General features: G+C 51.5%; 1 protein-coding gene across 1 annotated transcript; it reads right to left on the bottom strand.

Moving 5' to 3' along the window:
- Positions 1-1,780: 1,780 nt before the first annotated feature.
- Positions 1,781-14,302, bottom strand: ARF1 (ARF GTPase 1). Its single transcript, XM_080579534.1, has 5 exons — positions 14,127-14,302; positions 5,655-5,834; positions 4,871-4,981; positions 4,079-4,203; positions 1,781-3,362 (listed from the first exon to the last, which is right to left on the bottom strand). The coding sequence occupies exons 2-5, from the start codon at positions 5,800-5,802 to the stop codon at positions 3,201-3,203; spliced, it is 546 nt and encodes a 181-aa protein (XP_080435660.1). The 5' UTR covers positions 5,803-5,834; positions 14,127-14,302; the 3' UTR covers positions 1,781-3,200.
- Positions 14,303-23,258: the final 8,956 nt, after the last annotated feature.

The following is a 23,258-nucleotide window of genomic DNA, read 5'->3' as shown; positions in this document are numbered from 1 at the left end:
CGGGAGGAGCGTGGGTTTTAAATCAACAAATCCCGGTGGCTGGGGAAGGGCTCCGCTCACCGCGGGCCGCACAAGGGCCTCGTTTGTTTAATTAACGCTGCCGTTTCTCCTGCCCGGGACGGGGCCGTTCCGTGCCCTCGTGGCGGACAAAAGCCCCGCACCCGGTGCCGGTTGGCAGCGTTTCGGGGCCTTCGTCATCCCGGGGTGCCGGTGCAGGGTGGGACCGGCCGCGCGTGCACAAGGGCTGCATTCAGCGCGGGGGGGGACGAGCGGCAATAAAGCCCTTCTGTCCCTGCTGCCCCGGCTGTGAGCGCCTGCTTAACCCTGCTGCTGTGGGGTTTTGCTTCCTGAGATTCCCTTGAGATGCTTTTTGGGGTGGATTCGGCACCCCGCTGGCGGGAGAAACCCCCTTGTTTCCCTTCACCAGCTCAGGGAGCCACGGCTTGGCTGCCTGTGGGGAATCCACCAGAGTCCCAAGCTTGTTTTCTCCCCGCGCTCGCTGCATTTGAGGTCGCCCTGCTGGGGTTTTTGGGGTCCAGGCGGTGAGCGGTGCCTGCCGGGAGCACCCCGGTGCAGGGTGGGGTTGGCGCAGCTCAGCCACGCTGCCCGGGGAGGGTTAACAGGAACACGGCCCCGGGAGCTGCGGGCTGAAAAAGGAACTTAAAACCCCAAAGGCTGCACGGATCCCAGCGTGGGGCCCGGCTCCCAAGCTCCGGCTTCCCCGCGCCCTCCTTCAGCAAAGGGCTTTGGGGTGGAAAGGGGGGTGAGGGAGCCTCAGCCCGCCCCCACCATTTTGGGGCCGCCTCCCCCAGCTCAGATAACATCAGCGCGCCCACATCTCTTCCCTTCTCTTCCTCCTGCGTGTGGAGGCGCAGGAGCTGCTAAGGTCGGGGCAGTCGGGTCGCACCGTGCCTCACCCTAAAACCTTTTAGGGACGCCCACGTAGCCCGGAGCTTCTGGTGTTGGGGTTTGGGTTCCGAACCAGGGCAGGGCACCCCCCTTTTTGGGGCTGGGGGGCTTTGCCCACCGAAGCAGTGCTGGCAGCGGAGGAGCTGGCCCTTCAGGTTCAGGTCCCTCCCCGAGCAGCAGTAACTACACGTCCTGCCCAGCGAGGCGTGCAGAGATCATGATTCAGAGCTTGAAATGCGAGGTGGGACGAAGGGCTTTGGAGGAATAACCTGACTTACCGGAGTTTGGTAATCCCTTGTCGCTGTTTGCCTGACGCTGTTTACACTTCGCTACCGAGATGAGCTCAGAGAGCGAGAACACAGCCGGGGCCGGGGCCGTGAGCCCGGAACAAACCTGCGCTCCTGCTGGAGCTGGGCAGAGCGGCCGCGGCACTCAGCGAGCCTCCGTGACAGGGCTGTATGGGACTGGAGAAGGCAGGAGGGCAGCCCTAGGGCCGGAGCGGACTGTGGAAGGGAAAAATGAAAGAGTTTTTGGGGACAAAGTCTGCCTCCTTAAAAGCAGATCATCCCCAGAGCCTATTATTAAGGAAGAAGCTGCTGTGGGAGGCGATGGGGCTGCTCAAGAAGCTTGGCAGATGCCCTCCAGGGACTCGAGAAGCAGCAGATCACCACCAAACACCAGGACACACAGGGCTGCTGCCCGCTTCTTCACTTAAAAAAGAAAAAAGGAACTGGAACAATGCGTTATTTGGTAAATGTGAGCTCTTCAATTTTCACGGGACTTGTGAGGCGGTACTGGTTCAATTCAGCCCTCAGCAAAGCCTCACACCTACTGCTGCACAAAGGGGATACAAACCACCGTGCTACCAGCGCAAGTTTCATGAAACTTTTTATTCAACAAGTATTTCATTATGATTCTGCCAAGATGATCAAATGAACAGCAAGGCATAAAAAACATGAAATAGTTAAGAGATTTTATTCTAATAGCTTTAATTACAGTGCTTGTTTGTCGAAATGAAAACTGAAAACAAGTATACAAAACAGTTGATTACTAATCGTGTATTGAAAGCAATAAAGGTTTCCACAACACTAAACAAACCAGTTCTGATAGTTCCTCAAGTTAAAGTTTAACAGCTCCAGCTTCTTCAGTGTTTATCAAAATACAAAAGAAAAGAGGTCTTTTTTTCTGATGGCAAATCTGAACCTTGCAGTATGAGGGATGCCAAGGGTTTTCACACATATACAGATATGGGATTGTTCCAAAATGGGATTGAATACTTCTAGAGTGGAATGACTCTCCTAACTCTCATGCTTTTTTTTTTTTCCCCTAGACACTATACATAGATGTTTGGTGTTTTTCATGGCAATTCTTACTTAAGTACAGTACTTTCCGACTATAGAGCTTAGGACTAGTACAGGCTGTGCTTTCTGTGGAAAAGTTTGCCTTCTGGAGTGGTTTACACACAAGAAAAGTACAAAACACTTTTTGACAAATACGACAGGCTAAAAAATGTGACTTCCAGAAATTATTCAAGTTCAATGGAAGTGGTAAATCTCACCTGAACCAAAAGTCAGAAGTTTAGCGCGAGTCTGCGCGCTCAGCTAAACCAGGTCCGACAAATCTTTTAAACGAGCAGGAACAAATGTGAGCACGTAGGATGAGCTACAGAAAGCGCCAGAGATCTGTTAGTTACGACCTGTGTTTTAACCAGATGAAGCCAGCCGGGTGTCAATCGCTGCTTCACCGGTTCCAAAGAATCAAGAGTCACCGCATTAGAGCTAGAACAGCAGAAGCTATGTCAAACCTTTGTGTGTTGAAGTGTTTTTACTTTTCCTCGACTATTTTAAAAAAAATACAGAATTCAGGTTAAAAACCAGCCACCAAAATGGATCTCACAGATCTCACAACCCAACCGGGATAGTATTCAGCTCTACTGCACGAGGACCACTGGCAACCCTTATGGTAATCCACTTAATCCCTTCCAAGTACTAAACAGTGAGTTGATTCTTTACAATAAAAAAAGCTGAGTAATATTGCATAGGAGTACCAGAAACTGCCTCATTGGAAACAAAAACTATTTACATTAAATAAGAAACCTAACTGTTTTCAGGCTTGGATTTGCCACATTTACAGCATGATGCAATATATACTGTGACAAAAGAAATGAAAACAGCTTCCGGCACTCAATACCACAAAGTAGCACAGTTTGCCACATTAGAGTAAAGCGAAGGGCGAATAGGAGGAAATAAGAGGGAGGGGTGGAAAAAGAGGGAAGAGGAAGGTTTATGGTTTCATTTCTGGTTTCGGAGCTGATTGGACAACCAGTCCAGTCCTTCATAGAGACCGTCTCCGCTAGTGGCACAGGTTGCCTGGATATACCAGTTCCTGTGACGAAGAGAATGCAGTCCAAGTTTGTCTGTGATTTCCGCTGCATTCATCGCGTTCGGCAGGTCCTGGGGGAAGGAAGAAGAGTCATTTTCTCTCCTAGCACCAGAGGAGGAACGCCCACCTTCCTAACAATTTGATCATCAGCTTTAAATCCATTAAAAAAAAAAAAAGCTAAGGCTTCTCAATTTAACTGTCAGAAAACCCCAGATAATTTTATATTCAAGCTATTTTGCCTATATCAAAGTTTTTAAAGGTTTAAAAACACAGTCAGAAGCACTGCTGGCAGCATCACCAAACATTGCCTTCAGAAAACAGAAGCAAACTGGCTGATGCTTGGCTCAAGCCATCGGGCCCTTCTGATCCGCCCCCAGCCTGCTTACAGCTCACAGCCCTTTCATTCACTTTCCACTCAGGAAGTGTTTTCTGCAACTGCAGTAATGATTTAACCTCAGCTTTTATCACAAAGTACTCAGCTGAGTACTGCTTCTGTTTATAGTCCACCTTTCCTGTTCCTAGAAAAGGCTCGCATGGCTTTCTCACCCGTCACATCCGAGCCTGCACAAGCGACGGAGCAGCACGCTCTTCCCTCTGTAAGCTCACTTACAGAAGGCGCCCTGCAGATACGCACGGAGGAGTTTGAAAGGGCTGGTTGTCTTCAGCAAAGCTGAACGGACACTTACTGAGCGTATCTATTACGCTGAAAACACAAATTTGAGTTCACTCACGGATACGTCGCGTGCTTTCGGGGTTTCTTAGAGAAAGACACCTTCCTCGGGCATACCTGTTTGTTAGCAAACACTAATAAAACGGCATCTCTAAGCTCATCTTCTGCCAACATTCTCATGAGCTCTTCTCTGGCCTCGTTCACTCGTTCTCTGTCATTACTGTCAACCACAAAAATCAAACCTAGGAGCAAGCAAATAGCGAGAATAAGCACACAACAAATACTATTGCCAAATGACACCTGCTGCTGGAGATCACAGCTAAGCTTTGAAGGAGGAGTAATGCAGAACAATATACCTGAAAAAACACAGTTTGTATTATTGTAATCTCGTGTCTGAGAGAAAGCCTGCTGTTGTGGAGAGCTGGTGAAAGCGAGCAGCTCGTTGTGTTTGCATTTTCGGAGCTCGTGTGCTTGCTTCATCTAGGTAACCACTCGATACTTTCCAATGAGTAGCAACTCTTGAAATCCTGTGACAGGGCTCTAATGCATGCACGCTATCAAGGCGCAGCAGTGGAAGAAGTGACAAGCTCTCAGCTCACGGGGCTGTTGAAGTTTGTAGGAAATGACAAGCAGTAAAGGCTGCTTTGAAGTGCAGGCTGAGAGCTACGATGCATACAGAAGAAGAGCAGAAATTGTGAATTCTGATTCTGATGGACAAGATTGGTTTCTACATTCCTTTCCACCCCCCTTTAAACAAGCACGAGCTTAATGTAAGAGCCACACGGCACACAAACACACCCTGTTGTAACATGTGCTCCCCACCACCCCAAGAAACTGGCAAGATTATTATAGTACAGACACTAGAAATTTTGTATCCTGGAAACCCGTGATTGAAGTGTCAGGACTCACCTTGTGTGTTCTGGAAATAATGGCGCCAGAGCGGTCTGATCTTATCCTGGCCGCCTACATCCCACACTGTGAAGCTAATGTTCTTGTATTCTACCGTTTCCACATTGAAACCTAAAACAGAAATTGTGGCAAAGTCTCGATTAAACATCGGTGGCCTGTACCTATTTTATTTACCAAGTCACACTCAGTGTCGTTACTAAAAATGTTAAACTTTAGATCTGCTTTAAGCAAGGAGTCTCACAGTGCATCCCTCGTAACAGAGGGATGGGGGTTCCCTAGAACTTCTGCCCTCACCACCACCCCTGCCCCAATTAGACTAATGAACTTAACAGCTGGGCTGCTACCCGAGCAGCTGCAAAATGCACAGCAAACATGTCAAAAAGCAACCCGAGGCTGAGGAGAACAAATAATGCAAGGCTCAGATCCACAGCTCTCAGCCAACTACCCAAGGCCACGGCGTGCCTAGCAGAAGGCATGCAGACCAACCTGCTGCGGCCCATGAAGGGTCATTCCCCAAGGGACTAAAGGGAGGGAATGGAGGAAACAAAAAAAAAAAAACAACAAAACCAGTGTAATCTCCTCCCATGCCAGAAAATTTGGCAGAGATTTGTTCATAGCATGGCTTTAGCCATGTTTGTCTGACAGGGCGCAGCACCAAGTCCCTTACATCGAGGGGTGCAGCACTACATCCTGTACATCAGGGCTGACAGTGGGATAAGGCACTGCTGCAAACAACAGGACCCAAACCTCAACGCAAGCATTTAAATAAACGTAAAAGTCTTACCTATAGTGGGAATAGTAGTTACTATTTCACCAAGTTTAAGTTTGTACAAAATAGTAGTCTTTCCTGCAGCATCCAGACCAACCATGAGGATACGCATTTCTTTTTTGCCAAAAAGGCCTTTGAAGAGGTTTGCAAAAATATTTCCCATGGTTGAGATATGTTTTCACTGGCCAGTGAAGTCTAGAGAAAGAGACCACAGTATCACTCGTGAGTTACCAACGGCGTGCTCTGACGGGGCACAGTCAGCCACCAAAAGAGCACCAGGCCATACAAACCCCGACGGGTACCCCGACCAGAGCACAGGGTTTGTTCCCCCACACTGAAGCAACGCAAGACAACAAACAGGTAAACCAAAACTTAGCCCTCATAAAATGATGCGGCTCTGAGTGCTTTAAAGCTTTCAAATGTTCTTTCAGGGATTTTAGTATTAAATTATTAGTTCTCTAACTTGTTTTGTTCCATTGCTGTTGGCTTAACTTGTTTTGTTCCATTGCTGTTGGCTTTCAACACAACTGCCCATGTCAGATACTTTGTCTCCCTGTTAAGGCGTAATTTGAGGTGTCACCGTAAACTTTTTGTAATTGTCCTGCAGTTAAATGAAGTTTTCAATGTGTTCTTCTCTTCTCCCTGTTTAGTTGCACCTTCTTTGAGAAGGAAACTCAGAGTACAGCTTGGATTCGCTCCTACTCAGTTTCCTTCCTCCTGAACCCTGAGGAAATGCCCTGTGAACACAATGTAAGCACCATTACTTTCATTAACACCAACAACCTTCTTTACCAAATCCGTGGGTTTTAACACTTAACTCCCAACATGAAGTACTTTAAAAGAGCCAGGTTAGAAACGGATGCTTCTTTCTTCACTTTGGATCTCAGAATGTCCCTAGTTGGAAGGGACCCCCAAGGATCATCAAGTCCAGCTCCTGGGGCCCCAAAGGGCCACCCCAAAATCAGACCATGCGTCCAAGCGCCCTGTCCCAGCTCTTTTTCTTGCTCACAAGCGACTGATGCCACCAGGAGCTCCCTGGCTAGGCACTGAGACACCGCCGCTCCCTGCCAGCAGCCACTGAGCCCCTGGGACGATGGGTCCACCTTTACCACCACTTCTCCACCCCAAACCTTGCCCCTGCTGAGTTTGAACCACCCAGAGCCGTCGCTCTGCTCGCCCAAGAGGAGAAAATCAGCCTGAAAGCTTCACAGCCAGACGTAGCCGGGACATTACACACTTTTTGTGCTGCTTAGTATAAAAAGCCGGATATAAGTTTGAAGAGAACGGACCGAGCCCACTGAAAACCCAAGCTTCAGGCAGCACGGGCACACAGAGCCAAGCCGTGCAACGTCCAAGGGCTGGGCTTCCTGTAAACCAAGGCAGAATTTAAGGAGTAACAGGAGTGCTGAACCTGCTCCTGAAGCTACTCCTTGCTCACTGCGTGCTTGAAACAGAATTCTCACTGAAGCGTATCTCACAGCGTATCTGTGCGAGACAATTAAACAATACTGAACTGAAAAGTGCTCTCCAGACCAAAATCTTGCCTTTTTCTTTCTAGCCCTGTGCTGCAGATTTCCCAAGGCTGGCTTCCTCGCTCAGCGCTGGGGAAGGCCCGCGCAGTTCTGCCCCTCGCAGGGAGTTTGCTGGAAACGATTTTTAACCCCAAAGTTAAGCCTGTGCCACGAAGTGAGTCACATGCCTCAGCACAAAGCAGCCTCACAGCGAGGTCCAGAGTCCACTCCAAAGTTCCTGAATGACATCAAACACCGACTTGCTGGAGGAACTCAAGTCAGATTCATTTATTTTATGTGACTGAAGTTCAGCAGGATCGAGACTTTAGAACTAAGCTCCTCTCTAAACCAGACACGGCCGCCTGCGGGTGAAAAGTTTAGAAGTAAAATTTCGGTATTAAACCATTTCCGTCATATTTCTGAAGCACCATGGGGAATGTTCACCTGCCACTTCAATCTGTGGAAGTTATATAAACAGGAAAGTTCAGGAGGAAGCAGAGAAGGCAGCTCTGCTCGAGCCCCTGTTTATCCAAGCCGCTCACACAGCGGCGAACCTCCCTGCCCAGCAGCTCTCGCTGGGCTGGGGGAGGAGGCTGCAAGCTTTCCTCTGCTCCCGCTGCCTCTATCTGCTGCTTTATCTGGAAAGCAATAGCCAGAGCTGAACCCTTACCTGTTACCGGAGCTCCCATAACCCACCAGAACTAGTTTGAGGGCTTTTGTTGGAAGGCAGCCTCGTAAACCCTGTGATAGATATTTTTTTTTCTTCAGTGTGCTTAAAAGCATCGTAGGTTATTAAATGCCGTGGATCTACAGCAGCCACCAGGGAAGGAGCAAATCCTGGCGGTTACCTCCATCTCTTTCCACCCTCGGAGAAGCCGCAGCCTGTGCTGACCGAGCTGTGCACGGCACGAGCCCCACCGGCTTCTGCCCCCCAGCAGAACATTGCAGGAAGCCCCCGTGCAGAGCACCCCGAGGTGCTGCGGGTCCCACCCGGTACCTTTTGGATGCTGCTGGGGCAGAGGAGGAGCCCATCCTCCCCACCAGCAGGACCGTCCTCTGCCCGTGTTTGTCCGCTGCCACAGGAAAGGAAACCTTTTGCTCCTTCCTATGCCTCCGGACACGACACCCCTCCTGGGACGCCGTCCCTGCCAGAATTTGTCACTTCGTACCACGAGCAAAAGCCCCTTGAGTTCCTTCCTCCTCCTCGAGGACATCCTCAGCCACACCAGCACCAGATCCCGACCCGCCGTCACCAGGGCTCTGCTTTTCAACAGCGTGAGCACCACGGCAGAGCCCACAGCTGGGCCGGAGCTGCTTCCCACCACAGCTCAGCCAAGGGACAGCGCGAGCACTTCCAGCATACCCCAGAGCACAGTCTGCTTCGTTTCAGCCCGTTGGTTGGGCCAGAAGAACATACACACACTGAAGATACGGGGAAATTCAAGACCCTGGTAGGTTTACCGAGCGATCCTGTCGCTTTTCAGGCACCTTCAAACATTTCCCATCTGTAAAGACTTGCCAAAATATTACCTGTATTCTATACACAAAAATAACTTTCGCTTTTCCTTAAATATTGTGAATAATTGCTGAACGTTGTTTTAGAAGCTCAACAAGCCCAATGAAAAGCCTGGAAACGTGACAAGGAGCCTACTGCTTGCGAACTGCTTACAGTTTGTGAGCACATCTTCGGAAGAGGTCTCCGAGCGGCTGCCGGAGCAGGCAGCCCGGTGCCTGTTAGAGCGACGCAGCCCGTGGTAAGAGCTTGAATTTGCCTTTATTAATTGCAGGGGGGTTAAATAAAAGCTCTGAGGAGCATCTGAAGACCGAAGATCATTCGACATTTAATCTCCTGTAGCAGTTTGCACTAAACCACACATTAATGCCTTTCAGTGCTGTTTTATTCAGAGCGCTTCTCCCACGGAGCCAGAGCCGCAGCCCACGGGGTCACCGCACGATACGGGAAGCGCAGCTGCATGGCCACAGCTCTGCTTCATCTCAGCTCTACACCTCTGGAAAAAAGCTTTTTCAGCACACGTAGGTTAAATTTCACGAAGCCAGGAGTTAGGGCGAATGCCAGGGTTATAGCATCCTTTCAACACACCGTAAGGGACAGAAGTCAGGGGTTGTTTCGTTAGGCAAAGGACAGTATAGAAACATTTACGTACATGGTATGTACCAACGCTTACCACAGAAGGCTTCCAAAGCAGAAAAAATAATGCTCAACACTGCCAGCAGCACGAAAAAAGCTGCTTCACGCGGTCATTTTGGCACCCTGGTCTCTGCAGCTGATGAACACCAGCGACAACGAAGATCAGGCAAGACAAGCTCAATTCTCTGGCACATGGAGGTGCGGAAGGCAAACCCCTAAAACCTCCCTCCCGAGGACGTTTCCATCTTTTTTCGGTGCCCCTTTCCACGAGGGGCAGCCATGGCATCGCAAAGCTGGACCCACTCATAGCGCTAACCCTAAAGCCCACCTAAAAACCTGTGCAGCAGAGAGGGGACGCTACAGATACAGGGTTATAAAAAACTGTCCCCTGGCAGCTTGCATGGACAGGGATTAGTGGGTGATGGTGGTGGGAGCGGGGCGGCTGGCCCAGATGACCTCGGAGGGCTTTTCCAGCCTTACCGATTCTTTCTGGACCTCGTTCTGTTTGCTGAGGGGCCTGTGGCAAGAAACGCTGGTGCGCTGACAGAGGCGGCCCGTTTGCCATCCCAAACATCTCCATTTCGAGGAGACCGCTTGCCACTGGGCTAACCATTAGCTCCATCTCTAACTGAAAGAAAAAATAACCAAACCCGTCATTCCTGAACTGGGATCAACACAAACTGATCACATCAGTCACAGGAAAATAAAATTCGAGTTGTTACTTCACAGAAATATCAATTTAAAAGCCAGCCAGGTTTTACTAGCTGGCCAGTATCATCTTTGCTGCTTTATCACATTTTAGAAGATGCTAAAAGCTCAGCACGCAAAAAGCAGCAAAATATTAGACACTAAACATCACCACAGCCACGTGTAAAGGGGAGGTGAGAAAACTTGTTAAAAAAATCCGCTTGAGCAGCTGTTGCTGGCGTTACACATGAGAACAGGTGAAGAACTTCAACCGAAGCGCAGATGAACTCAGCAGCTTGTTCCTTACAACACAAAGTGCGATTTAATCACATGAGAAGCGAGCCAAGGAGGAACAAACCCTTGCTGGAGGTTTAGGATTGACCTGGGCCCACAGCACCTCAGCCCCGCAGGCACAGGTAGCTACGTACGGCTGGGGTCTTAAAGCCTGGAGCTATTTCTTTACAGATTTAAGTCCTCTGTCGCTGAAGATTTTGATAAACTTTTTGATCAACCCCCGTTCGCACACAGCCAGGGTGGCCCCGTACCCAACCGTTCACCTCCAGTCGTATCCAGCTATTTTTAGGCACTGTTTGCTGGCCCTCCACACGTGATGACCCGAGGGAAAGATGACCAAGTGTCAACAGGAGCCCTGTTAACGGGGCCTTAACACCGGAATTTGGCTTCGGTGCTTTGGGTTCCTCAAGACCATGCTCAGGTCAGCAGGCACCAAGCAGAAGACAGAGGCGCAGCTAACGAGTCTGCTGGCTTCTTCCACAATGGGGCGTTATCTGGAACTCAAATATCACCAAAAGTCCCCGCGCCTTCATAGCCATACCCATTAAAACCACGGGAGTGTTTAAGGGACCCCAACCACTGCAAAGGTTTCCCCCACCGCACCGCTGAATTTGGCCTCCAAAGGCTTGAACTGATCAGCTAAAGGCGGCCTTTGGGGCCATGACCATTTCCTACACGCCACAAGAACTCGCTCCTGAAGGAGGGGTTGGAGTAAAAGAAAAAATCTGGAGCAAGCCAGAGGGCAGGTCACAAACCAAACCAGCCCTGTCACCTTACGCTCACCTTGATGTAGGGCACGAGCTACTTCTGTTGCACAGCAAAATCTCAACCTGCTTTAAGGAATCACACACGACTCAAAGGCACGCAAACCAACACCCAGGAGAAAACACATCCGGCCCGAAAAATATTTTCTTGAAGACACAGCCAGGCGCTGTTCATGGTTTTGGATAAAGCGCATCCATCACCTCCCCGCAGACTGCTCAGGAAATAAGGTGGTGCCAACAGCGTGTTCGTGACACCCCAATTTGATCCTGCCTTCACACTCCCCCGTTAAACGGCGGGCGTGCTGCTGGGGGAGCGAGCATTACAAAGCATTTCTCCGCCGACAAGCTCTGCACGGTTTAAGGCCGAACCGTTCACAAGTTTAAAAACCTTCGGTGCGAAGCCAAACAACCCGTTACTCCTTCCTAGCAGCCGGGCAGTAAGTCAACATTTATATTAGAAATGGCAAGAACTCACAGGAGAGCCCCGGTAATGAAATCGGCTTTTGGTTTGGGGGAAAATGTCAAAGCAGAGCCTACGCAGCTAGTTAGGTACGAGATCAGCGTGAGAGCTGCGTTAGACGTGGTTCGTTAGAACTGAAACATCAGCAGAAGCAGCACCACGGCCCTCCAACGTCTGCATGTGCTAGGAAGAAGAAACAAAAATGGATACTTGCAAGCAGAAAGAAAAATATGCTGAATAACAGAAAAAAACAGCTGCTGTAGTAGGAAGCTGATTATAAACTCCTTTACTCATCAGTTAAGAAAAGGGAGTAACAGCAGAGGACGGCGCTAGCTCTAACACAGGCTCTACGGCATCCCAGCAGCAAAAGTTCTGACAGATTTCCAGAAGGAATCGAACCGTTCCTTTGAAGAAAAAGCAAACTTGTGCTCACCAACCTTACCCACTGTAAGGAAATATTGATTCCTGGGATTTCAGGCTGCTGAAACCCGCAAGAATTCCAGCATGAAAGTCCCTCCTGGCACATCCCAGCAGCTTTTATATCTGAACTGGTCTTTTCTTATTAAAAGAAAGGGCTTTCTTTAAACTACAGCACTGCAAATTCAGCTGCAACCTCGTGTTGTGAGCTTCTCCTTTCACAAATTCAGGTAATCGATAGTTTATCTGATAATCGCGCCTCGGTGAGATGTATGAATGCTGCTTGAAGCTGATTTTTAACCCACGTACCAGGAGCGCAACACAACGAGCTGGACGAGGACACGAATCCAGCCCTTACCCTGCTCTGCCTCTCAGCACTGGCGCAGAACTTCTGCCCAGTCCCCCTCCAGCTCTGGATTGTATTTCACCAGCAGGCAACCTCCAAAATCGTGCCTCAGCCCCCTGGGGAGCGCCCTCCCTCCAGGTGTTTGCACTGTAACCCTACTCCAGGCTCTGAAGGCACGATCCAGCAGCGATGGTGTCTGCCACAAGCCGCTGGAGCAGGAGAGGCTGTTCGGAGCGGGGATGACATCTGCTTGAGTCACTTTTACACCTGGTGCGCTACCGCAGCGGAGGAGTTGGTAAACTCGGCGAACCACGGGAGTGTAAGAGGCTCAAGCGAGGCAAGTTTCCTCACCCTTTCACCCAACGTCATGACCACAACAGACAAAGCAGTCCAACAGGGTTCTCGGGCACTGCTGATGCGTTTTAAACGTAGGAAACATGCAGCATCACCCCAGCCTCCTAAACTTTGTTTCAAAGGATCCCTTCCTTTCTCTATCTGTACGACTGTACTTGTTTTGACAAGTTGATTACAAAATCCAGGAACAAAAGCCAAGAAGCAATCCTCTAGTTCAGCTGGAGTTCCTTTTTTTTTTTTCCCTACATAAATGCTGCAAATCAGTAGCAAAAATAGTAATAACCACATTGCCAAACGACCTTGAACAAGAACTCTGACTCTGTTTCTTTCCCTGAAAAATAAGGTTAATGGAATATGCTGCAAGGGGGTTTTGTCAGCCTCCCTGCTTGCAAAACAAAGTTCAAAGTATTAGATAAACAGTTCACATTTTAGTTATTGACCAAGCCATATTTCCAAACAAGCCCTCTGGATACAACTCTAATCAACCTGTGGAATTTGCTTTGGCAGGAGCCTCGCAGCACAGCAGCAAGGTCAATGTCAAACACAACATTTGGGCAGTTTTATGACCTGGCTGAGTTTTGTCACACTGTAATGGGGCAAATGATGAAGAGGTTCCTGTTCCTTGCCTATCCCTTTGTCGGACGGAGGCTATCAGCCCGAAGCATCACATTTACTGCTTACAGAAACATCATACGGTATTTTTAAATCATTTTAAAAGTATTTTAAATAATATCCTCGCACTGGGAGCTGCTATGCCATGGAAAAGTGATCTCCCAGACCTTCAAACCCAAGCACTGGATGTCCACCACTTTCCTCCAGGCTGCAGACTCCTTCTCGTCACCCCAACGCCCAGCTCAGCAGCCAGCCCCTCACAGCACAACCTCCGCCGAGCTTCCCCCGAGCTCCATCCATCCATCCATCCATCCATCCATCCCCCCCTCCCCGGCCCCACCTCTCCGAGGCCCCTCCGAAGAAGAGGAAGGGGAGGCAAAGCTCCTTCGGGCGGGGCCGGAATGCGGGAGCGTGGGGCAGGCAGGGAGGCCCGGCTAATCCCTCCGGTAGGGGGAGCGGCGAGGCGGTTCCCCCTTCCCTTTGGCTCCCCAGAGAGAAAAAGAGGAGAAAAAAGAGAAAAGGGAAGAAAAGAAGGAAAGGGGGGAGGGGGAGGAGGAGGAGGAGGAGGAGGGAGGGGGGCACTACAACGGCCGGGGGCAGCTCCGGGCCCTGCCCCGCCGCTCCCCGGGCCCAGCCCCGCGGCCTGGCTGCGGAACCTGGCGCCGGGGCCGTGAGGGAAGCAGGGGAGGGAGGCCAGAAGCGGCCCCGCCGCCCCCCGCCGAAGCCGTGAGGGAACGAAGGGTGCGCGGCCTGCGGCGGCCCCGCCGCCCCCCCCTCAACGCCCAGGCCTCAGGCCCCTGAGGCCGCAGCCGCGGACGGGAGGCGGCCGCGGTCGGGAAAAAGGGGAGGAAAAATAGAAGGGAAGGGAAGCCGAGGGGCCGTCGGGGACCCACCGGGGAAGGCCGGCGCTGCCGCGGGCGCTGCGCTCGCTGTCCCCGGGCCGTGCCGCTCGGAGCCGCCCGCCCTGCGCCGCTCGCCGCCCAGGCACACAAGATGGCGGCGCTCGGCGGCCACGTCAGTGCCAGCCCCGCGCGGGGCACGACGGGAGAGGCGGCGGGGCCACGCCCCCTCCCCGCGGAGGTAATGGGGAGGGGCGGGGCTTGGGGGGCGGAGACACGCCCACCACGTGGCCACGCCCACTGGGGCGTCGTGGCCACGCCCACCACGTGGCCACGCCCCCTCCGGCTCCGGGGCGTGGGTGGGTGCGGTGGGGGTGGGGCTGGGGGGGGAGAGGGGAGGGGGGGAAAGGGGGGGAAAGAAAGGAAAAGGGGGAAAAGGGGGGAAAAGAGAGAAAAGGGGAAAAAGGAGGAAAAGGAGGGAAAAGGGGAAAAAAGGGGAAAGAGCGGGGGAAGGGGGAAAAAAGGTGGAGAAAGGGGAAGAGGAGGGAAAAGGGAAAAAAGGGGGAAAAGGGAAAAAAAGGGGGAAGGGGGAAAAAGGGGAAGAGGGGAAAAAGGTGGAAAAGGGGGAAGAAGAGGGAAAAGGGGAAAAAAGGAAAAAAAGGGGAGAAAAGGGGGGAAAAGGAGAAATGGGGAAAAGGGAGAAAATGGGGAAAGAGAGGGGAAGAGGGGAAAACGTGGGAAAAGGGGGAAAAAGGGGGAAAAGAGGAAAAAGAGGGAAAGGAAGGAAAAGGGGGGAATAGAGAAAAAAGGGGAAGGGGGGAAAGGGGAAAAAAGGGAGAAATGGGGAAAGGGGGAAAAAGGGGGAAAAAAGGGGAAAGGAGGGAAAAAAGGAGAAATGGGGAAAAAGGAGAAAATGGGGAAAGAGGGGGAAAGGGGAAAAAAGGGGAAGAGGGGGAAAACGTGGGAAAAGTGGGGAAAGTGGAAAAGAGGGAAGAAGAGGGAAAGGAGGGAAAAGGGGGGGGAAGGGAGAAAGGGGGAAAAGGGAGAAAATGGTGGAAAGGGGGAAAAGGGAGAAAATGGTGGAAAGGGGGAAAAAGGGAGAAAATGGTGGAAAGGGGGAAAAAGGGAGAAAATGGTGGAAAAGGGGAAAAAGGGAGAAAATGGTGGAAAAGGGGAAAAAGGGAGAAAATGGTGGAAAAGGGGAAAAAGGAGTAAAAGGGGGAAAAGCGAAAAAGGGGAAAAAGAAAGTGCATAAAAAGGGTAAAGAGGGGGGAAAGGGGGAAAGGGAAAGGGGAGAAAAGGGGGAAAGGGGAAAAAGTGGGAAAGGGGAGAAAAGGGGGAAAAAGGGGGGAAAGGAGGAAAAGGGGCAAAAAGGGGGAAAAGGGAGAAAATGGGGAAAAAGGAGAAAAAATGGAGAGAAGGGGGGAAAATTAGAAAAAGGGGGCTGCTGTGGCAGTGCATGCCTGCTGTATGGGGCCTGCTGTGTTCATCCTTTACGGTGCCCTGCGCAGGCCGTGCCGCTCCGTGTGGGGACACCCCGGGACGGTGACGCCGCCACCTCCCCGGGCAACCCCTCCCAAGGCCTGACTGCTCTTTCTGAGCAGAAATGTCTCCTCGTTTCCAACCTGAACCTCCCCTGGCGCAGCTCGACAGGGCCGGGATGGGGCTGAAAGGCAGCGCAATGGGGTCGGGCTGCGGGTTGCTGCCTTGCCCCGAGCTCTCGCCTCTGTGCCCTCACCTTCTGCTGCTCGGGGACGTGCCTGAGGCTTGGGCGCGCATCTGAAAGCTGCCCTTGCACCCTGCCGTGTGGGCTAAAAAGAAAAAAAAAATATATATATATATTTTCACCTTAACAATACGCAGATGGGCAGGAGGGAATGGGAACGCAGGGATTTTTTCTTTTTAACTCCCCATGGAAAATAAAATTCACGTGGCTTGAGAGCTCAGGAGGTTGGTGTAGCCAAATGCATGCTGCAACGTCAGGATGATTTCCTTTCTGTTTTGGGTAACCTCAAGGGAAACCGAGGTCGTGTGCTGTCCCAGGTTGACTTCTCAGTAATTCCTTTATTAAAGACAGGCAGAGGAGTTCTGAAAGGCAGCAGGAAGCCACAAAAATAAGATTTCAAGATTCAAGATTTTCCCCCAGCGGTCCCAGGAAACGAGCACCTCAGAGCCCTCCATTCACCTGTCAAATGGGGCTGAAATGGTGTGGCAGCCGAAAACCTTACATGAGGGAGGACAGAGGGCCAAAGCCTCTTTCCCTAAAAAAAAAAAAATGAAAAAATCAGGTGGTGCAGGAGAGGGCGATGGCAACGGTGGTGCTGGAAAAGCAAAGCCATGAGGAGAAAACAAAGGTATTTATTTTTTTTTTCCACTGTCCTGGAAGATGACCTGCCTGAAACGGGGCCACCAGGAGGATTTAAGGAAGGGAAAACCCAAGCAGTGAGCAGCTTGCCATCCGCGTGTGACGAGTGCCAGGCTGCAGATGGCCCCGTCCCCTCGGCGCAGGCGCCGCGAGCCGCAGGGAGCCGCGTCCATCGGGAGCAGGCGCAGCATTGCCAGAGCATCGGGGCCCAAAATGTGACCGGGGGCTGAATCCTTCAGCAGCCCCCTTTGTTTCTTTATCCAGCAGCAAAACGATGTTCCCTGTTCCCACGCGGGGCTTGGTTTTCCTCCCGATTAGCCCACCTACCTACTACTGCCTTCCAAACCACCTTTCCCATATGCACAACCTAAAGTGACAATAAAGGATGGCACTTCTATCACCAAACCTTTGAGACACAGTCCATATTTCCCATCCCACACCCACAGAGATTACTGCAAAGCTTTCACGAGCTTGCATTTGGCACATCCCATATGTGCTCAGCTCATATTTTTGTTCCTCGGGCTCCTTGCGGTGCCTGAGGCTGCACGCTGAAACATCCCTGAACACCGCCGCTGCTGAACGGGGCCGGGGACCCAGTGCTGAAGGACGTGGAAAAAAAAAAGCCGCAGGTGCTCAAATCCCCCTTATATTTCTTGCCAAATTCTGCCGTCAGGAGAATTTCCTGGAAAAGTTTGAAAAGTTGCACCCCCGGGCGGCAAAACCCCACCGGTGCGCGTGCCCCCCATACCCAGCTCCCCCTACAAGCCGAGCACCCGCTTGTTTCACAGCCGGGTCCCCACGCCTGGACTCTGAACCAGATCAGGACGATGCTCTGCACTAAAAATAACCTTTTTTTTTTTTTTTTTCACTTTCTGGTGGGTTATTTTTAACCCAGAGCAGCTTCTCGCTCTAACTCAACGCGGGGAGGAGGCGCTCACCCCATCGCCTCTCGCCTGTCCCTGCAAAACCCCAGCCGATGGAGGGGGTCAGACTAGGCAGGGCGCACGGCTTTTGGGGTTTAATTCATCCTTCTCCTCCCTGAGCGAGCCCGCGCCTTGCAGAGATTCCCCAAAGAGGAATTTGTCCCCTTCGGTCTGAGTCACGGCTGCTGTGATGCAAGCTGAGCGCTCTGCCCGGTGACTCACGGCGTTTGGAGGAAGGAGGAGGCTTCTTTCTGCTGCCGGCAGGGCAGGAGTGTTGGAACCTTATTTTTCCGTGAAAAGGCAGTTTTGGGAGAAGGACAAAATGGAGAGGAGTTCCCTGGGGGGCCCCGAGAGCTGGGTGCTCTCAGGGTGTCTTTTTCCACACGAAAACCCTTGGGGCTGTTCAGTTTTCCTCCCCGCCGGCAGCCTCGGATGACGCATCTGCTGCGGAGCTACGCCCTGTTCTCCTGGCTTTGGGGGAAATATCATAAAAAAAAAAAAAGTATGTAAAAGGCGAATTTTCTGAGGTTATAAAAATATCACCCCCAGTCACGCAGTGCTTGCTTGAGCGATGCTTTTCCTTTGGCATCTGCCCCAGGAAAAAAACCACTGTGGGTAGGGTTTGCTTTAACTCCAGGTCCCCCAAAGAAATCTTTTCCCCCAGTGTGGGCACCTTGTTTTTTTATCGAGATATTATTGAGATATTGCTACTGCTTGATTATCTTCTGCTGGTGTCCGGTAGTGGTGGTGAGAGCGGGTCCCTCTGAGGAGGTGGCAGTGATGTCCAGCCAGAAAATCCCTCCCAGTGGTGATGGCAAAATCATTTTGGGGTATTTTGGGGTGATGCTGGGGTAGGCCCCCGTGTTGTTCTGCTCTCTGCTCTCTGCTCTGCAAGGCCGTGTTACTGGGTTGGGGATGTCTCACCTTTGAGTCTCATGTTGGGGTGAGAATCACACTTACAGGAGCTGAGAAATTACTCCCCAACAGCTATTTGCTACCTTACCTACTAAAAAAATAATGAGCGCTCTTTGCATTTGGAGGCCTGGGATCACCTAACAGTGGGGCTGGGCTGTCGAAAAGCCTCGGATCTACCACACTTTGCCATCCTGGAAGGTGGAAATGAAGAGAAAAGCAAGCAGAACTCTAAATGGTCCCCTCAACGGGCAGCAAAAGAATAAGAGCTTGCAGCAAGAGCTTGCATTTTGCCAAGGTTTCTCCCTGGCAGAAGGACCCACGCACCTGAGAGCATCTCAGATGTGGGGAAATGGAAGCGGATCAGCTCTCCGCCTATGACACCGACTCCCTCGGGATGGTGGGCAAATGACTGCAGCTCTCTCTGCCTTTTTTTTTTTTTTTTCTCCTTATTTCAGAAATAGCTACACTTCGTGACTCGGGGACGTGCAGTGCAACCTGCCGGGGAGCAGAGCTTTGTGTAATGCTCGTGTTGCTAATTTTTAGTGCTGCCGCTGACACCTCTGGATAATGCTCTCAGCTGCATGTGCAAGGGGATGATGCCTCGTTGAGCAGCCTTGTGATGTCTTTTGGTATGTGGGGAGGATGGGTTAGGTAGGATAAGTTGGTTCTTCTGCTGTCATTTATCCATCCCCCCTCCCTTCAGCTGCTACAGGCAGATGTCCCTGCTGAGCCAGTCCTTCTGCTCTTGCTCAGGTCAGTGGAGATAAAGGGGAGTGATTCACCTGCCCTGCTCCAGACATCAGCTCCAGGAGGTCTCCATCACCTACCAACAACCATCCCTACCATCGCCTCTCCATCCAGCATCCCCAGGAGGGCTCTGGGGAAGATGTCCATGACCAGCCTCGGGTGACGGGTGAGGCTTTGCCATGCCCCCTGTATCATTTAGACCCCAAGCACTTAATTTGCTCAGCATTCAGGATGGAAAACACGCTCCAGCAGGATGCTTTGCCTGGGAAATGCTTTGCAACCTGCTCAGCCTGCACCTGAAACTCAAAGGCTGTGGTCAAGAGGTGCTGCTGGCTGTGCCCTCTCCACAGAGCACTTTAAATATAGAGGTGCTACCATTGACACCGAGTACATCTGATAACATTTTGGGCACCTGCAGTGGCAGCAGAAACATATTCCTGAGCGTGCACCTGGGGTATCTTCACACACTGCCGCTGTCCTCCTTTTTGCTCCTTTTTTAGGCAGTCAGACCTCCCTGTGAAGGGCACGAGGCGTTAGCAGATGAGCCGAATTCACCAGTATGTCAGCTGGGTGTGTGCAGGAGATGCTGTGGCAACAGCATCCCAAATGCTCAGAGTTGTGTCTCAGCTGAGCCTGGAGCCTGCTTAGCGTTTAGGAGTGTGCAGCAGTGTTGTTACTGGACCCAGAAGGGCCTCCTGTCTGGGACCTGAGCAGCAGAGACTCAAGTCCTGATAATGGCATTGGTTGGTGCTGTAAACAGTCTTTCCATCCACCTTCTTCAGTTCTGGGTTTGCTCTGTGGCAGCGTTTTAAAGTTGAAGATGAGGTACCAGTGGTGCAGTCAGAGACCTGCTGCTGGAAATGAGGCTGCAGTGTGTCCAGATCTGTGGGGCCCAGATCACAGGATCACAGATCCAAAGAACTGTAGAAGCACACCATGGTTTGGGTTGGAAGGGACCTTAAATATCACCCAATCCCACCCCCTGCCATGGGCAGGGCCCCCTGCCCCCAGCCCAGGCTGCCCCCAGCCCCATCCAGCCTGGCCTTGGGCACTGCCAGGGATGGGGCACCCACAGCTCCTGGGGGCAGCCTGGGACAGGGCCTCACCGCCCTCTGAGTGAAGAATTCCTTCCTCATATTTAATCTAAATCAACAATTTTTAGTTTCAAGCCATTACTCTTGTCCTATCCTTTCAACCCCTGACCAAGAGTCCCTCCCCAGCTCTCCTGCAGCCCCCTTTAGGCCCTGGCAGGCCGCTGTGAGGTCTCCCCGGAGCCTTCTCCTCTCCAGGCTGAACAACCCCAACTCCCTCAGCCTGGCTCCACAGCAGAGGTGCTCCAGCCTCTGAGCGTCCTCGTGGCCTCCTCTGGACAAACACAGTTGTCTCTGGCCTTAGGGTGTCCCTGGAGCCAGCCATGCCACACCAGTGCTGCCAGTCCCTCCAAACCAGTAACGTGGCAGGTCCACGCGATTACTTGTGGTGTGAAGTATTTAATGGGATCAACTCCTGAGGTCGGTTTGGTCTCCCTGGAATCCTTGAGTCTCCTGTATGAATATATTAGCTCCTGTGACCTGGATAACTTGGGGCTGCTGTGAGGATTGAAAATACGCTCTAATGGGGAGTCCTGTGAAGATCCCACAGCCTGCCCCACAGACACTGGCTCCCTGAGCTGGGGACATCCCTCCAGGCACTGCAGGGCCCAGAAGCGCAAGGAGACCGAGCTGCGGCCTCACAGCACGTGTGGGACCGGGGCTTCCTAAAGCTTTGCCAGAAGGAAGAGTTACGGCCACCTGGGGGAGGCTGTAGGCCTCAGTTTAAGTCTCTAGGCCGCTGCTGGTGCAGCTTTGCCCATGAAGACTGTACGCTCTGCAAAGGAGGATCTCAGGGGAGATGCTGTCCCAGTGTAAAGGCAAAAGACAGAAGCTTTAAAATGTCCCATTTGGAGAGCTGTGTTCAATTGTATGGAGCTCCGTCAGGGAAAGCTGTCTGCCCACCACATTTTAATGGCCATGCACAGAAAACCATGATTTTAAATGCTGAGCTGCAATATTTCACCTCTAGCGGCACAATGCCCCCAAATCCCTTTGTCTGCTAGCAAAACTACCACCTCTGAAACACCAATATTGTGTTCTGCCACCCCTGGCTTCTTCCAAAATCATCCCAGTTAATTAGCTGTAACAGCGAGTGCCCCAGCTCCCCATCTCAAGTCGCTTGGCTACAAAGATCTACAAGAAAATGTCACACCAGAGGTATCAAGGTTATTATCAGTTTTTTTTTTTTTTTTTTTTTTTTTTTCCTGGACGGGAATGAGATTTCAGCTGTTCTCCATCATCAAAACCTCGTTAAGTCGCGCAGCCACTAATTGATATGCCCCAACCTGACAACTTGCGTCAAAGGGGAAGGCAGCGGCCGCCCTGGGACCCGCCGATCAATGTCACAGCCGTCCCAGGCCCGCGCTGAACTTTGACCGCCTGCAAGAATGACGGCGATTGTTTCAGCTGCGAGGAGAAAGATGGAAACCCGCCTAATTATAACATCAATGTCAGGTCACATACCCTCACCGGACACCTGCGGGATGAGAAAAAAAGCAGACAGCGGCTCTTGGGGTCCGGCTTGTGTGAAACTACTCGAGTTGTCGGGGCTGCTCTGGGATGTCCAGGCTGAAAAGCTTCACCTTGAGGAGTTTTGTTCATCCAGCAACTGTTTTGTAGAAATATGGAGATACAAATTGCAGAAAAATTGCAATATGAATGACAGCAGGAGTGAGAAGTGACGATATGCAAGGGAAATCCTGGGCCTTGCAGCAAGGTTTGCAAGGCAGATGGGTTTGGGGTCGGTGCAAGGAGGCTGCTGGAGGAAGGACTGCAGAGAAGGTTTTGGGGTCAGTAATAAGGTATGGTATGAGAAGGGAGGTATAAAGGTGGCAAGTGCCTAAATCACTGCAGGATGGGATCATTTCATTTCGTTTTGCTAGCTATCCCCAGCCATGTTCATTCCCTGCTCCCTTTTACAGTCACTGCAGAGGACCATTGATCTGAGGGTGTAATTCATCCATCTTTCAGACACCTGAGATGACCGCTGGACAAGAGACCTCCAGAGGAGCCTTCAGCCTTCAGTTGGGTGCTGTTGTCTTCATTTAATCAAATCTTGCATGGCAGGAGAAAGATGAGCAGGGCTAGAGGTGAGAGGTCCTGGGCTGATGTTCTCCACCTGGCATTATGCGAAGATCAGGTGAGGCTTGGGGGGGGTCTCATAGCTTTCCCCAAGGAAAGCTTCATCTCAGACCTTGGAGCCACACTGTCACTTCTGTGGAGGTGGCTTGCCTGTTCCCCATGCACCTTTTCGGTCTCAACCTCCTGCATTACCAAACAGGTCCCAAAACCTGCAGCAGGTTTTCTACCTGGTGAATGGGTTTTCCTGGCCTAGACCCTGCAATGTAACAGGTCCCCACGAGTTTTTAAACTTTATCACAGTTTTGGCACTGTCTCAATAAGCCCAGAACTGGGGAGTTTTCCCCCTTCTTGCCCTGAGCACGGAGAGAGCAGGGTCTGTGAGGATGGTATGAACGTGATGGGATCACGCAGCAGCCTCCAACACTTGCTTGGAGCACAGCAGACCTCACTTGTGCAATGGATCACAAATTTTTCCTCTGGCCCAAGGCAAATCTGCTGAAGTCAAAGACAGTTTGACCTCAGTGGAGGGGCTGGGCTTGCAATACAGAGAAGAAATTGAGGAAACAAATGCTCCCAAGGTCCCATTTGCTGAAATTCAAGTGTAAATTAAATTAAAATGATTTAAGCTCCTGGCTTGTATGGCCCAGTAGTGCCTGAGCGATGCTCCATTTAACTGCAGGCAAGGGCATCCTTGCTGCAGGATGATATTTGGACTAAAAGTTCACAGGGGTCCACTGAGTTCATGGAAGGGAAAGCCCGTCGCGGACTCTTAATCCAACTGTGGCTCTGGGCAACCCTGGCAGAAGCGGTTGGAGATTGGGCTGGATCTTGTGGTTGGGTCGGGCTTGGCCAGCCCTGGAGTAGCTGTAATGTCCGTGGGTAGCCTCGTGTGGTACTACAACCTCACAAATGAGGACTTTAGGAGGTCTTAGCTAGGGGATCATCTGCAAGACCTCTTGCCCAAGATGTCATGGGGGCACAACAGCAGGGCAAGGACTTGATCTACCACCTTCCAGGCGTGTCCTTTTTATTCCCCCCAGGACACGGGGGAAAAACCTGTGCT

This window comes from Anser brachyrhynchus (genome assembly GCF_964034855.1).
Source record: "Anser brachyrhynchus genome assembly, chromosome: 2".
In the NCBI taxonomy this organism is placed as follows: Eukaryota; Metazoa; Chordata; class Aves; order Anseriformes; family Anatidae; genus Anser; species Anser brachyrhynchus.
Note: the sequence above shows the minus strand (reverse complement) of the source record. Positions and strands in the feature narration are given on the sequence as shown.